The sequence below is a fragment of the Myotis nattereri genome (genome assembly GCF_964212035.1).
Source record: "Myotis nattereri genome assembly, chromosome: 1".
Lineage (NCBI taxonomy): Eukaryota > Metazoa > Chordata > Mammalia > Chiroptera > Vespertilionidae > Myotis > Myotis nattereri.
This window is the reverse complement of record NC_138075.1, coordinates 4,475,470-4,491,535: the sequence shown is the minus strand read 5'-3', so window position 1 is coordinate 4,491,535 and position 16,066 is coordinate 4,475,470. Positions and strand designations below refer to the sequence as shown.

Below are 16,066 nucleotides of genomic sequence, written 5' to 3'. Positions count from 1 at the left end.
TTGGGCTGCTCCCAGCAGCGGGTGCAAGTGTGTACGTTGGGTAAGGACAGGGTGTGTGGACTGGTGGACGCCGGGAAGAGCAGTGATCCCGTGGAGAGATGGACGCTCTTTCCCCGCAGATGCGAGTGAACTAGACAGACACCGAACACTCAACAACTGGGTCCAATGCGTGATGATACTTTGCTGCATTTGCCTCAGATCTGTTTAAGAAATACAAGTTCTTAGATGCCTCGCTCCCCCGATCCCATTTCCCTGCTGTCACTGCCCTGAAGGTGGTACAGCCTTTTCTGTGCATGTCTTCATAGTTCTGCTATACAAATATGTACTCATAAGCAAGACATGCTATTGTTTGTATTTTAAAAGTTAACCTGAATGGTATGTGCATCTGTAACATGTCTTTCAGGATCTATCCATGTTGATGTATGTACATGTAATATGAACTGTTTATAGTGTTTCACTGTTTACTTATTTTCCTATTGGTAGACACTTTCCATTCTCCCCTAAAACACCGCTCTAAGAGTGTTCATGTAAGTCCCTTTGTTCACATGTGCAGGTTGTGAAGGTGGAATTGGTGATTTGTAACCATTTGAACCTTGACATTTGCTAACGATTGCCACTGCACAGTAAGCCCTGGTTCTGTGGCTGTCAGGGCCATTCCCTGTGTTAATCCTTTTTGACATTCTTTTTAATATGACACAAAGTTTGAGGTCATTTTACTTACGATTCTCCTACCAGGATTTCATTAAAAATATTTATTCCCCAAGTACTGGTGCACAGAAGTACCTAGGCAGCCTCTCAGTGGTGGAGTAGCCTCTGTGGTCCCAAACAGTGGAAGACCACTAGGCAGGGCCCCCAAGAAATGTTTAGTGGGTAAATCAAGGCAACACCACTGATCACCCTAAAAAAGAAAGGCGGTCAGGAGAATAAAGAGAGATAATTGCCAGTCAGACCCGTCCCTGCAGACAGTGGGGTTGGGCCATTATCAGTGGACATGTTATCCTGGATTACCTCAAAGCATAGTGTTTTTTTTGTCTACTTACAGACATAATGTTGAATAATTGTATTGAAGTGTGTATTATAGGATGGCTTAGTAATTTACTTCCTTCTCTGCCGTCTCCCCTCTCAGGGCATCACGGACACGGCTCACACCATTTATGAGACTGCAGCTCGAGAGCACGAGAGCCGGGGGGTCACCGGGGCGGTGGGCGAAGTCCTGCGCCAGATCCCTCCAGCCGTGGTGAAGCCGCTGATTGTTGCTACAGAGGCAACATCGAACGTGCTAGGAGGCATGAGAAACCAAATTAGACCAGATGTTCGGCAAGACGAGTCCCAGAAGTGGCGCCACGGGGAAGACTGACACTACAAACGCGTTTTTTCCACAATGATGAGGGCGGGACTAAGGAGCAGAGTGTCCCCTGGGCCATTGGAGAGGGAACTCATTTCATTTTATTGTGCTCATCTCAGGAACAAAAGCATTTCTTAGTTAAATAATTTAATATCACAAAAACATGCAACCAAAACTTCTGTCATTTCAGGTCTAGTTTGGTACTTGCCTGTAGACATGTATGGTGGCTGGGGTCAAAGGTCTCTAAAGCAATTGCTGCCAAGTGAGTGGAATGCTTGCTCTTGTCACCCCGACTCTGCTTCTCCCGGTTCCCGGTGTGCTGTCCCGGGAAAGCTCTCGCAGTGGAGAGCTCAGAGTACTCGCGCACCGCGAGAGCACAGCTTAGGGCGCGCTGAGATTTAGAAAGAATCCCAGCTTCCAAACCCTCAGAGAGAGAGAGAGAGAGCCCCCCCCCGCCCCCCCAGGCCGAGCAAGCGAACAGGGTTGTCCATATGCTTATGAGGCATAAATCACCCAGCCTGTGGGTTTTGTGTTCACACCCTGAGGACACATTGTTCCCAAGTACTCAGAAAGTCCCCCGTGGGAGCCGAGCACGGGATGTCCAGACGTGTCCTGTTGTGTTGCACTTTATCCCGTGTGTGTATGTGTGTGTGTAGGTGAATACAAGTCATGTGCTGTCTTCTTTATGTAATTTACAAAGTCATACAAAATACAAAAAGTCAGCCTGAAAGTTTTTGGCAAAAGAAGGTAATTCTAGTATAATAATCATTTATTTGAAGTGTAAATGAAAATGTGCATTCTGTGATGAGCTGGGGCCCACATAAGTGTTCATACGTTCAGTTTTAGCAGGTATAGTGCAAGCTTGTTGGGAATGTATGGAAAGGGAGGTTGGAAGTGGCTTTTATGCTTTTCATATTAACCAAACGTCCTCTAAGTATGCCCTGCTCAGTGATTTGGAAGTACCGTTTTTACTTGGTGAACAGTGTACATTTTGATAACCTGTCAGGAATGAATAAAGTATTTTTATTTAAAGGTGAAATGGTCTCCTTCCATGAATGTTTTGGTTTTCTTCGGGCACATTCACAGATGCAGTCCTGTGACTTACCCCAGGACCCTGGCAGCCTTTCTCAGCATCACTTCTGGTTGCTATGGAGTCAGTCATGGCCGGGAGTGGAGGACCTTGTTGAGCGCCATCTCCTCGATTAACCACCGGAAGAGCGGCAGCGTCCCCTCCTCCATGCAGACTTGAGGAGAGCTCGCTTCTGAAGGGGGCCCTGTCCTCCAGGGAAATTTAGGTTTCAGAACCACATTTCAGTTGGGGTTTGGAAAATGACATCAAATCAGTTTTATTCTCTACATTTTATAAACAAGGAAGCAATATAAACCCCAAATTGGAACATTTAAAATGTATAGAAATTGTCTAAACAGCATTGATTCTGATTTTGTTTCCTTGTCACTGCTGGGGAAACGTCAAGGGCATGCTCAGGACCCACCCACTTGGACCTCACGGAGCCGCCTGCTGCTCCGTCCCTCCGTGCAGCCCGTGCCCCCACTCGGTGCAATCCGTGCCCCCACTCCGTGCAGTCTGTGCCCCCACTCCGTGCAGTCCGTGCCCCCACTCCGTGCAATCCGTGCCCCCACTCGGTGCAGTCTGTGCCCCCACTCCGTGCAATCCGTGCCCCCACTCGGTGCAGTCTGTGCCCCCACTCCATGCAGTCCCTGCCCCCACTCCGTGCAGTCCGTGCCCCCACTCCGTGCAGTCCGTGCCCCCACTCGGTGCAATCCGTGCCCCCACTCCGTGCAGTCCCTGCCCCCACTCCATGCAGTCCCTGCCCCCACTCCGTGCAGTCCGTGCCCCCACTCGGTGCAGTCCGTGCCCCCACTCGGTGCAGTCCGTGCCCCCACTCCGTGCAGTCCGTGCCCCCACTCGGTGCAGTCCGTGCCCCCACTCCGTGCAGTCCGTGCCCCCACTCCGTGCAGTCCGTGCCCCCACTCCGTGCAATCCGTGCCCCCACTCCGTGCAGTCCGTGCCCCCACTCCGTGCAGTCCGTGCCCCCACTCCGTGCAATCCGTGCCCCCACTCAGTGCAGTCCGTGCCCCCACTCCGTGCAGTCCGTGCCCCCACTCGGTGCAGCCCGTGCCCCCCGGGTCCTGAGCAAGCACAGCCCAGCTGGGGCTGCCGTCAGTGTGAGGGCCGCCTACTCCTGGGGCACATGGCAACCGCCCTGCCCGTCGCCCCACTGAGCTCCGTTTCCCTCCCCGCCGATCACACTGCGTATGTTATCCATGGCAGTTAATCAAACAAAAATGCTGGCTCAAACCGGAAAGTATAAAACCTTTCACTTTTAAATGTATCTCCTGTAGCAACACTGATTCTCTAAGTGCAATGAGATGTTCAGGGAGGAATAATCTCCGCACCATGAGCTGCAGGTGCCCGTCTGACAAGCCAGGTTTATAAGCCCATTGGGCCCCCTCCACAGTGTGACCTCGTCTTGCCCCGTCCTGCCCCTGTGCCGCTGGTGCTGGTGGTGGTGGAGGTGGAAGCTCACCCAGTCCTGCCCCTGTGCTGCTGCTGGTGCTGGTGGCGGTGGTGGTGGAAGCTCACCCAGTCCTGCCCCTGCGCTGCTGGTGGTGGTGGTGGTGGTGGTGGTGGAAGCTCACCCAGTCCTGCCCCTGTGCCGCTGGTGGTGGTGGTGGTGGTGGTGGTGGTGGAAGCTCACCCAGTCCTGCCCCTGTGCCGCTGGTGGCGGAATCTGGGCACAGAAGCCTCCTGCTGCAGGAAGAGCCCATGTCTCGGGCCCGTTTCACAAGATGCTCTGCACTGGAGCTGCTAGGAGTCCGTTTTTGAGCACTTCCATGTTATTAGTACCCGTAATGTTTTTCTTTCCTAAAAGTGTCCCGTCAGACTTTTACATTGCAGGGACACAGTGGAAAGGGAGTTGGGCAGGACCCTGGGGTTGCCAGGTCTGTGACTTACCCAGCGGGGACCTCGGCCAGGACATCTCAATCTCCGTGTCCCTCTGTGAATGAAGGGGTTTCTTACAGCAAAGCCCAGGGTGGCTATGTTTCCTGATCTTCCGAAGCAAGGCCATTATGGAAGTGAATACTGACGCTGTGCAGGTGTTTCTGTGGCCTGTAACTTGTTGGTGTGACTGTGTAAAATAGTATGAAATGAAGAATACTCTTGGAAGAAGCTTAAAATATTTACTCTTTGGAGTTTGCTTTAAACACCATTGTCCTCCGCCAAGAACGGTCCCCAAGTCCACAGTGCTTTCGGGGGGCGAGAGGTCGGCCTGTGTCAGACCCTGCTATTGGGACATGGTGTTCCTACAGCCCCGGGCCTGCTGATGGCAGGTGTATCCATCCACCTGCTACCAGCTGCCGAGATGTGTCGGCGAGTGATGTTAACATGTGCCACTCTGACCCCCTTTTGGATATGAATTGCCGCGTTAGTGATCGTATCCCTACAATGTAGCCTTGTGGCAAACACATCTTGTGCGTGTGGTCATAGGGACCCAGCTAACTGCTTGGCACACCTGACCTTGAGCAGCTGCCGACCTTGGCTGCACCTCTGTTCTTCAGTGACTTGCTTGTTGGATAGGCTGCTACCAGGGGAGGCACCAGACAAATGGTATGTGACACCCATTTGAAATGTGGGTGGCGCTTGCCATTTCTGTTTTTGTAGAAGTCGTACCGACGTACCCACCGACAAGGGATAGTTGCCTTGTCACACGCTCTCTTCCCCTTCGGGACAGATCTGTTGTAACCCATTTCAAGGCTTGTTTGGAAACTGGTGCAGAAGCATTTCTGGGGGCGAGCAATTCCTCTTCAGTGCCAGCAGGAGGCGCCGCTCTCTTCCCGAGCAGAACTTTGGTTTAACATCTGCCCCGGCCCCCACGACAGAGCCCAGGCTGCACGCAGAGCCTGCGCAAAGTACCGTGGGAAGCCTTTGGAGAAATCCTAACTGTCCCAGCCTTTTCACAAGACTGGTCTGTGGCAGCTTCCTCTTAGCCAAGGACACTGCTTCAATTCAAAATAAAAATGCCATTTTATTTCACGATTAATGTCTTCCTGTAATTACTGGTCCGGGTGGTAACACACCAGTGAAAGTTGCCCTGGTGGGGTTCTCACAGCAGGCTGATAAGGGAATAGCTGGGACATGAGATGGTAGAAACGTGCTTTATATCCAGATAAAGACCTTTTGTTGTGTTTTCCCTGTGGGGGTAATTAACAGTGAGTCTGACACAGAGCCCCTTGAGGCTGCTCTGCCTGGCGCAGCTCTCTGCTGGCAGGCAGGCGGCCCCAGCCCTAACCCTGCCACCCAGGGCTGGGCCAGGGTGAGGCGAGTGAGGCCCTGGCCTGGGCCCCCTCGAAGGAGGGTGGACACGGGTGCATCAGTCATCAAGAGAAACAATCACAATGCAATGTTTTTTAAAAAAGTAAAGTTGATGTAAAAACACCCAAGCTGAACAAAACATCAACATATAAAATACATCTTTATTGATTTCAGAGAGGAGGAGAGGGAGAGAGAGAAACATCAATGATGAGAGAGAATCATGGATTGGCTGCCTCCTGCACACCTCACACTGGGGATCGGGCCTGCAACCTGGGCATGTGCATGTGAATGTGCCCCGACTGGGAATCGAACCATTGACGACCTGGTTCATAGGTCGACGCTCAACCACTGAGCCACGCCAGCCAGGCAAACATCAATATTTTAAATAAAGATGGGATCCACCCTGTAGTGCCTCGCTCATCTCAGTTGCCGCCCTCCTGGTCTGGTCCGGTTGGTTCTTTTTTTACTTACAATGTTGTTTGTTCACTAGAGGCTCGGTGCATGAAATTCGTGCACTGGTAGGGTCCCTAGCGGCTGTGGGCTGCCGGCTGGGTACTCCCTCTCTTCCCCCGGCCGGCCCTGCCCCCTGGCCGGGCTGGACAACTCCTGGTTGAGGAGACAATCTGCATACTATGCTTTTATTATTTGTTCCTGATGTGTGCATCTCATTCTTCCTTTCCCTGGCTCACCCTTTTCCCACCTTATTCCCGCTCCTCCCCCGCCCCCCACACCCCATCACAAGGTTGGCTACAGGAGGAGGAAGGGGGATGACCATGGGAGAAGCCACAGGCGTTGACTGGAGGTATCACTGTTACACACCAGGGAACGGCGCCAAAGTCAACAGTGGCCAGTTGCTCAAACGGATGTCCCCATCTAGACTCGGGGGAGAGAGTGCCGTCATGATGTCAGCGCACAGTGCCTGCGGGCACAGCGGCGGCGCGAGTGGCTTTCTGTTTGGCTAATCAATCATTCCAGCTGCGGTTTGTGTTGTCCTCCCGCTGCCATCGCCAGTGTCCTGCCTCCGCCTCCTTCAGCGCCTGCTCCCCAGCCCCAGGGCTTCCCTGAACCTTTAAGTTCAACCCTTCCACCGTCTCCGAGGAGTCCCCCAGGCCACCAGCCCTCCTGGAGGCCGTACCAGCCACAGTGTGTCCTCGGCTGGGGTTGGGCCGACCTTGCTCCCAGGGACATTTGGTAACGTCGGGGCATTTTGGTCGCTATCCCTGGAGGAGAGCGGCTGCTCCTGGCGTCCAGTGGTGGAGACCCGGGCCACTGAACGTCCTGCAATGCCCAGGACCAACCCCAGCGAAGAACTGCCTGGCCCCGATGTCCACGGCACCAAGAAACCGCCATTCCCAGCTCGTTAAGACATGACTAAGGTTTTTGTGAAAACTCTCCCAGGAGTCCGGTTGGCATTTCACCATCAGGCTTTTGCGTTCGCTGTTTGCAATTCGAGTGCCTTGGAGTGAGGGATGAGGACCCTGGAGTGAGGGATGAGGACCCTGGAGTGAGGGATGGGGACCCTGGAGTGAGGGATCGGGACCTTGGAGTGAGGGATGAGGACCCTGGAGTGAGGGATGAGGACCCTGGAGTGAGGGATCGGGACCTTGGAGTGAGGGATGAGGACCCTGGAGTGAGGGATCGGGACCTTGGAGTGAGGGATGAGGACCCTGGAGTGAGGGATCGGGACCTTGGAGTGAGGGATGAGGGCCCTGGAGTGAGGGATGAGGACCCTGGAGTGAGGGATGAGGACCCTGGGGTGAGGGATGAGGACCCTGGAGTGAGGGATGAGGACCCTGGAGTGAGGGATGAGGACCCTGGAGTGAGAGATGAGGGCCCTGGAGTGAGGGATGAGGACCCTGGAGTGAGGGATGAGGACCCTGGAGTGAGGGATGAGGGCCCTGGAGTGAGGGATGGGGACCCTGGAGTGAGGGATGAGGACCCTGGAGTGAGGGATGAGGGCCCTGGAGTGAGGCATGAGGGCCCTGGGGTGAGGGATGGGGACCCTGGAGTGAGGGATGGGGACCCTGGAGTGAGGGATGAGGACCCTGGAGTGAGGGATGAGGGCCCTGGAGTGAGGGATGAGGGCCCTGGAGTGAGGGATGGGGACCCTGGAGTGAGGGATGAGGACCCTGGAGTGAGGGATGAGGGCCCTGGAGTGAGGCATGAGGACCCTGGAGTGAGGGATGAGGGCCCTGGAGTGAGGGATGAGGGCCCTGGAGTGAGGGATGAGGGCCCTGGAGTGAGGGATGAGGGCCCTGGAGTGAGGGATGAGGGCCCTGGAGTGAGGGATGAGGGCCCTGGAGTGAGGGATGAGGACCCTGGAGTGAGGGATGAGGACCAGGGCTCTGGGGACACTGTTTCCCACCTGAGTTCTGACTTGAGGCCAACAGGAGTCTCCCTGACCCCCGCGGCCGGTAGGGACCGTTCACCTCTGCTCCTTGGCCTTATCCTTCCAGCCTTTGATTTCACCGGCTGAGAACCTGGGTCCGGCCCAGGCCAGCGCGGCCACCTCCTCTGCTCCCCCTGCCTTCTCGAACCCCTCCCTGGCGGACTCTGTCACCCACGATTACACAGCACAGCCCTTACTGAAAAGTCATCTCTTCTTATCTCCCCGCTGCTTGCGGTGAGTTCATGGGCGCGGGTGCTGAAGAGACGCCTGGGACCCTGGATGCAGCCCCGCAGCTTTGCTGGGACACCTCCAGGGACAGGGAGCCCACCGTCCCCCAGCTCCCTCCCGGGACAGCACTCCGGGGTTCTCTCGGGGACATCTCCGCGTGTCAGAAAGCTCTTCCTCACACTAAGCCGGGATGTGTTTCTTAGCATTTTTCCTCTTTGATGACATTCCGAGCCTCTTCCAGCTCAGAGAAGACCTGCTCCTCATCAAGCCCGTGACTCATCTCCGGTGAACACGAGACTGTCCATTGCAACACCCGGGAGTCTCCCCACTGGGACGGGGGGCGGGGGGGGGGGCTTGATGCTGCTCATGCCCGTGACAGATGGGGGGTGGATGTGGGGAGCGGCGGGCAGCTGTGGGCTCACATGACGGACTGGGATCTGGGAAGGGATTGGAGAAGGAGCTTCACATCTCAGAGAGGAAATGGGGGCCCACGTGGGTGTTAGAGCCGGGCTGCGGGGAGACGCTGCTCACTGCTCCCTCCGCTAGGTGCCAGCTCTCCAAGGCGGGCCTGGGCCTAGCCCCAGGTGTGGCCTCCGCCAGGGGGCACATCCACCAGGTCCAGGGGGACTCAACTATTAATCTCTCCCGCAGCACCGATCCTTTTAACCAAAGCAAGAACCCCCCTTCTGCACATGAATGACTGCCTTCCCCAGAGAAGGGGGTCAGAATCCTTGCTGCTGGGAGGTGGGGTGGGGTGCGGGGCCGCCAATGGGCTTTGGTGATGTCACTGCGTCCCATAAATCAGCTGCCTGGCCCCTCGGAGACCAGGTGACAGGCTGCTGCCGAACCACAGCTCTGAGCAGTGCTCGGCTCCCCAGCCAGCGCGCTCGGCCGGCATGTGGGGGTGTTCTGGGCAACCCCGGAAGGGTTTTTGTAAACCACAAGAGCAATGCGGCGGCGAGGAAGGAGGAAAGAGGGCGCGTCAGGGTCAGCTCACGCAGGGCAGGGGAGAGACTGGGCGTGACTGTCCCTTGATGGCCCGCACCTGGACCACGTACCCAGACCTGCCCTTTGTGCATCTCGGCTCACGGTTCTCTCATCACAACATCCTTCTGACAACCCTCAGGAGAAACCCTCCCCTGCCCCTCTGAGGACTCGGGGCGGATCTGCGTGTGCGCCCGTGCACTCTCCTTGTCTTTATCACACCGTAACTGTGTACATCGGTGGAAGCGCCTGAGAACAGGCTGACTAGCTATAGCATCTCTGCACTCCTAGTGGTCTCCCCAGAAAGCGGTGGGAATGCAGTAAGAGATCCTTATTGGAAACTTGTGTTCATTTCCTGTTGCTGCTGGAACAAATGATCACAGACTTTTCGACTTAAAACAACACACATTTATTATGTCATGTGTCTGGAGGCCAGACATCCAACATCAGTCGCACGGGGCCATAGAAGGGAGATCTGCAGGGCTGCGTCCTTCCTGAGGCTCCAGGGAGAATCCGTTCCCTTGCCTGCTCCTGCCTCTAGAGGGCGCCGTCAGACCTTGGCTTGCGGCCCCTTCCATGTGTTGCCCCAACCTCTGGCTTCTGTTGTGATATCGCCTTCTGTGACTCTTTCCGCTTCCCTTTAAAAGGACCTTCGTGGTTACCTCGGGCCACCCCCATAATCCAGGGCCACCGCCCCATCTCAAGACCCTTCGTTGAGTTGCGTCTGCAAAGTCCCTGTTACCGTAAAAGCATTCACAGGGCCCAGGGGCTGCAGCCCTGGCTACGTGGGGCCACCGTCAGCCTAGGGCAACAGTGGCTATCGTGTCCGGCGTGTCCGGCAGCCACGCCCCTCGGCTCCGGCCGCCTTAATTCCGCCAGAAGAGTTGGAGGATTTCTTTCCTCTGGGACGAGGACATGGCCGTCAGGCTCCCCGGGGTGCACTTTTTATAGAGCTCCCACACCTTGGTCCTGAAAAGCTGACCCACAAAGACGTAGATGACCGGGTTCAGGCAGCTGTTGATGAACGCGAAGAAGTTGGCCCACTGCAGGCCCAGGTCAGTGACGTTCTCCCAGGAGCAGCCGCGGATGGCCCGCACCTGGACCAGAAACTCCAGGAAGGCGAAGAAGTGGTAGGGGGCCCAGCAGACCAGGAAGGCGGCCACCAGCGTGAGGATCAGCGCCGTGGGCTTGCCCTCCCCGGGGCCCCCGCAGCGCGCGCCCCTGGCCATGACCGCCGCCCGCCCGCGCAGGGAGGCCAGGATGTGGTAGTTGAAGAAGACGATGGCGGCCAGCGGCAGGAGGAAGCCCACCACGTTCAGCTCCACCATCCTCGCAACGTGCCAGGCCTCGTGGGGCAGCAGCAGCACGCAGGCCGACACGTTCAGTTCCGGGACAACCTTGACAGAGCGGAGCAGGAAGGTGGGGACGCTCAGGAGGACCCCCACGGCCCAGATGAGCAGGCAGGTGACCTGGGCCAGCCGCCGCTGCCGCCGCCTCCGGCTGGTCATGGGGTGCACCAGCACGCAGTAGCGGTCCCGGCTGATGGCCACCACCAGGAAGATGCTGATGAACAAATTGGCCTTGATCACGCCGTTGACCACGCGGCAGAGGGCGGCCCCGAACGGCCAGTGGAATTGGTTCCAGATGTTCTCGGCCCAGAAGGGCAGGCCCAAGACAAACACCAGGTCCGAGGCGGCCAGGTTGGCCAGGTAGATTTCGGCCGCGGTGAGACGCCGCCGGGGCAGGAGGAGGACGGACAGCACGAAGAGGTTGCCCAGCAGCCCGCAGCAGCAGACGGCGACGATGAAGGCGGGCAGCACCCTGTGCAGCAGGTCCCAGGCCTCCTGAGCATCGTCCTCGCAGGAGGTGGCGTTGGGAGGCAGGAGCTGGCTCTGGCTGGTGGGCTGGAGCGCCAGGAGGGCCCGGGATGCCATCCAGTGACCTGCAACGCACGGCACGGAGCTGACGCGGGAGCCTCCACTGCAGCTCCCGGCTGCAGCCAGCTGGCCAGGGTTTTGGAAAATAACGTGTCACTGCCACGTGGCCACACCCATGCGTTCACTTATTGTGTGACAGCAGAGACCGCGTGGCCCGCGGTGCTGAATACTGATCAGCTGTTCCCTTAAGAGGAAAAGCTGGCCAACTCCTGGGAGAAAGGAAAGGACCAGGGCTTTGAAACCCAAGTCCAAATCCTGGCACAAGCCCTGCGTGTGGGCCACGTAGACCCACTGACTTTTTTCTTTTTCTTTTTGAAAACCAGAGCTCATTGTATCCTGCCCAGCACGGTCGCCTGGCATGGAGGAGGCACTCGACAGAAGGTGGCGATTAGTCTTATTAGCAACCATGTTGTTGTTATTTGCCGTCAAACAAACACGTAATGGGCTTCTACTTTGTGCCGGCACTTCGCCGGGTGCTGGGGATTCAGGGAACAGGACAGAGTGGCCCCGGCCCGAAGGTGCTCACGGCCTAGAGTAGACGCAGAGATGGAGAGGGCCAATACCGCTGTGCCTACGGAATAAACATGTCCGTGGGGAAGATGGCGAGATGGGGGTCAGAGTCTAGATCAGGGGTGGGCAAACTTTTTGACTCGAGGGCCACAATGGGTTCTTAAACCGGACAGGAGGGCCAGAACAAAAGCATGGATGGAGTGTTTGTGTGAACTAATATAAATTCAAAGTAAACATCATTACATAAAAGGGTACGGTCTTTTTTTTCAATAGTTTTATTCATTTCAAACGGGCCGGATCTGGACCGCGGGCCGTAGTTTGCCCACGGCTGGTCTAGATACATTTCGAATTGAATATCGGCTGTGAGAGGAGGAGATGCTGGGTCTGAGCACCTGGCGATACAAAGCTCATCAACTGGAATGGAGTGGCCAGAGTGCGGATGGAGAGGCTTTTCTGGGGGGTGGGGGGTGGGGGGTGGGGAGCAATCAGGAGTTCCCTGCTGGGCATGTTAGGGTTGGGATGTGTGTCGGACATCTAGTGAGGATGCCCAGGGGGCGAGTGGATACACAAGACAGGTAGGTGTTCAGAGACCAGGCCTGAGGTAACAGGACACGATTGGGAGCTGTAATCTCATAGGTGGTATTTAAAGCCACAGGACTGGATGGCTTAACACAAATTTAAGGACTGGTCCAGCTGGCGTGGCTCAATGGTTGAGCGTTGACCTACGAACCAGGAGGTCACGGTTCAATTCCCCAGTCAGGGCACATGCCCGGTTTGTGGTCTTGATCCCCAGTGTGGGACATGCAGGAGGCAGCCAATGGATGTCTCTCTCTCATCGATATTTCTATCTCTGTCTCCCTCTCCCTTTCTTTCTCTCTAAAATCAATAAAAACATATTAAAAAAATAGTTGGTCGACTGCAACTGTCATCCAATGCTTCCATCCGGCTCATGGAATCAAAACAAAATTTCAGAAGCTCATTCTGGGGAAAACTTGGGGGCTGCCAGTCTAAGGCCAGTTAGCACTGTTCACGCTGGAGGTAAAGGGGCCGCCTTCTGTGATGCTCGCACACATGCACGTTTGGGTGGGCACAGGGTCACAGGAACACTGCTGTTCTCGCTAACACAAGAGAGCGATGGAACACATGGGCCCGGAGCAGGCCGTGGCGCGCGCACACTAGCTGTCCCTGCACACCAGTGCGCTTCGACATGGTACGCCGGTAAGGGGGGTGGGAGGGGACACCATTTACACCGTTTTAAAGCATAGCGCCCAGGCTGCAGACTTTCTGTGAAGTCGATGGTGGATTTGAAGAGAAACACAACACGCGTGTTCTTTCCCGCTGCCCGTCCTCAGTCAGTGTGAGGAGACGTGGAGGCGAAGAGCCCTACCGTGTTATTAGGCTGGTGGTTCCAGCTGATCTCTAAGTGGCTGCATTTCATTCCAAATCGACTGGAAATCTCTAATCGAGGCACTCAACAAACACAGTGCCCAAGCACCCGCTCTTAGGGCTTTCAGCAGATGGCCGTTCTTGGAAACAATGCTTTTAGGTAGAAAATAATTAAAATTGTGTTTTGCTGAAAGAGCAAGGGAGGAAGTGATCAAATTAAGTGATAAGAGCCCAAATGACACACAAGATTTAATTTTAAAAATCCCGTAATCAAATTCTGTAACGAGCTTTGGAACATCTCCACTTGTAGGGCAGAGTTCTGGCAATGGGATCAATTCGGATGCTACACAGAAAAGAGATGAAACTGAGAAAGTCTGTGATTTGTGGCATCCAAATTCGACAAAGCATTCAAAATGATAAATCGTATTTGAAGAGTTTCCTGTGGTAAATCTATTTGTTGAAGAAAGGAACTCTGAACTAAGGCATACAGGCAGCTCCCAGTGACCACATCTGGGCTGAAATCTATGTATATATAAGCCCAGCGACCATACAGCGGAACAACCAGAATGACCGGTCGACCAGTCACTATGACGTGCACTGGCCACCAGGGGGCAGACGCTCAACACAGGAGCTGCCCTCTGGTAGTCAGGGCACTCCCGGAGCAGGAGCAGCCGCTTGGCTGACTGGGATGAGCAGCACTCCCACAGCGGGCCGATCCCTGCAGGCCCCCCACCAGTGCCTGAATCCGTGCACCAGGCTTCTAGTCTATACTAATAAAAGCCTAGGTGGTCCTTACGCCCTTGCACGACACCCTCATGTCATCACAAGATGGCTGCCACAAGATGGCCACCCTCACATTGTCACAAGATGGCTACCACAAGATGGCCAGCAGGGGAGGGCAGTTGGGGGCGACCAGGCCTGCAGGGGAGGGCAGTTGGGGGCAACCAGGCCTGCAGAGGAGGGCAGTTGGGGGCAACCAGGCCAGCAGGGGAGTAGTTAGGCGTCAATCAGTCTGGCAGGGGAGTGGTTAGGGGCGATCAGGCAGGCAGGCAGTTGAGCAGTTAGGAGCCAGCAGACCCTGTGGGATCGGGCCTAAACCGGCAGTCGGACATCCTCCAAGGGGTCCCACATTGGAGAGGGTGCAGGCCAGGCTGAGGGACATCCCCTGACCCAAGTGTACTAATTTTGTGCACCGGGCCTCTAGAATTTACATAATTCCACACGCAAAGCCCTGGGCCTGAGCATCTCTGCTCAGAATTTGCTCAGAGCTTACCAGGCCCCTTGGCACCTACAGAGAGAACACTTTCTTAATTAAATATATTCTGGTCCAAGAAGAGCATCCATGGAAGGCATTAATTTAAATGTGTTAACCTTGAAAATTGAAGAAGACCTCAGCAATTATATGGAACAACTGAAAATATAAAATCATGTAGAAAGAAAAAGCAACCCATGAAAATGGCAGGGACATACAAGTGTCAGTGCACGCCTCAGACACGGCTATGGGCCATGGCTATGGACCAAGGACACAGGGACACACCAGCATCAGTGCACGCCTCAGACATGGCTATGGCCATGGCTATGGCCATGGCTATGGCCATGGCTATGGACCAAGAACAATCATTTTGCTTTTGTCACTTTTCATTGTTCAGTTAATTAACGTAAAGAGGGGGGTTTATTTTGCTTTAATATATGTGGATGCATATACTTTTAGAGGCATAATTTTTTTAAAAAAATTGTAGACTAAAACTACTTTAATAAATCTGTTAATATAACTTAACCAATTTGTTGGGGTGTGTGTATATATGTATGTGTATATATGTACATAATATTTTTGAAAATAGTTTTTGACTTGGAGTACTTTACAACTCCATCAATATGATACAGCCCACTTGTTGTTTTAAGACACCCAGTTTGTGGTCATCGGTGACGGCAGCCACAGGAGACAAATACACCCAGCACACCTACGCCCTCAGATGCCTGGGGCACCCTGCAGTCCCCCCGTGCTGCACACAGGGGTGCGAGCTGCTCCCACAGACTGCCATGGGGCTCTCGTGTTCCTTCCAGGCCCTCCTCTGCCCGGGCCGGGGAAGTTCTTTCCCGGCCCATCTCCTCCCCAGTTGAGCCCCGGGGCTCAGACCTGACCCCTGACCCACCTGGGGTGGATGTGCTGAGGCTCGGGGACTGTGCTGGCCTCTAGGTAACTGATCCTGACGCTGTGTCCTTATGCCCATTGTACAGGCGAGCACACTGAGGCGAGGCAAGTGAAATGACCTGCCCAAGTCCGCATGGCAAGATGAGCCAGGGCCTCTGCACACAGCTTTCTCCCGGCCCGCCCCAGGGTCCAGGCCCTTTTCACACCTCATGCTGTGACTGTAAAGAGACGGGGCCTGGAGCCAGGGCACCTGGAAACCCACCTCTGTGAGTCTGGGCAGGTCGAGGAACTTTGCTGAGTCTCAGTTTCCTCGCCTGTAAAGTGGGAATAAGGGTGCGTGTGGTCACAGCAGTAATGGCAGCAGCTGCAGCCGGAGTAACAGTAAGGACCCAGCGCCTGGTCCCTCCGGGCACAGCAGCCTCTGCTCCCCACAGGCGGGTGGCCGGTGCTGTCGCGGGAGGCTGGAAGGTTCCACGAGACCCTCTGCGGCTCCTCCTGACGCTGGAGCAGGTCGGGGATGCCCTGGGACCCTGAGGCCCTGAATTCCGGGAGCGGGGATCCCGGAGGGCCTGGGGCTCGGGACTCTCCCTTGTCGGCAGCCTTGGCGCCTCACCGCCAAGAGTGTAAGAAGGACCCGCAGAAAGGGGGTGAGTCATGATGGAGGCTGAGAGCCCCGGGATGTGTCTCCTTAGCTCCTCTCCCTTTCCTTCTCCAGGGATCCTTGGCCATGCGGGAGGGGATCCACCTCCCCTCTGAAGTGGGGGTGCCTGGGCAGGAAAGGATGGCTCTTGGCAGACAG

The 16,066-nt window shown here is 55.5% G+C and overlaps 2 protein-coding genes across 2 annotated transcripts in view; one reads left to right on the top strand and one right to left on the bottom strand.

Annotated features, from left to right (window-relative positions):
- ATG2B (autophagy related 2B) overlaps positions 1–1,789 on the top strand; it is a gene marked incomplete at its 5' end in the record, with an annotated part of 69,612 nt that extends 67,823 nt beyond the window's left edge. The window contains one exon of the mRNA XM_081104917.1: positions 1,127–1,789. Coding sequence (XP_080961043.1) covers positions 1,127–1,357 — 231 coding nt within the window. The 3' untranslated portion in view covers positions 1,358–1,789. The remainder of the gene's footprint in view (positions 1–1,126) is intronic.
- Positions 1,790–9,678: 7,889 nt separating this feature from the next.
- BDKRB1 (bradykinin receptor B1) lies at positions 9,679–11,216 on the bottom strand (the record flags this gene model as incomplete). Its single annotated transcript, XM_081082902.1, has 1 exon — positions 9,679–11,216. The coding sequence occupies one exon, from the start codon at positions 11,214–11,216 to the stop codon at positions 10,149–10,151; it is 1,068 nt and encodes a 355-aa protein (XP_080939028.1). The 3' UTR covers positions 9,679–10,148.
- Between the last annotated feature and the right edge of the window lie 4,850 nt (positions 11,217–16,066).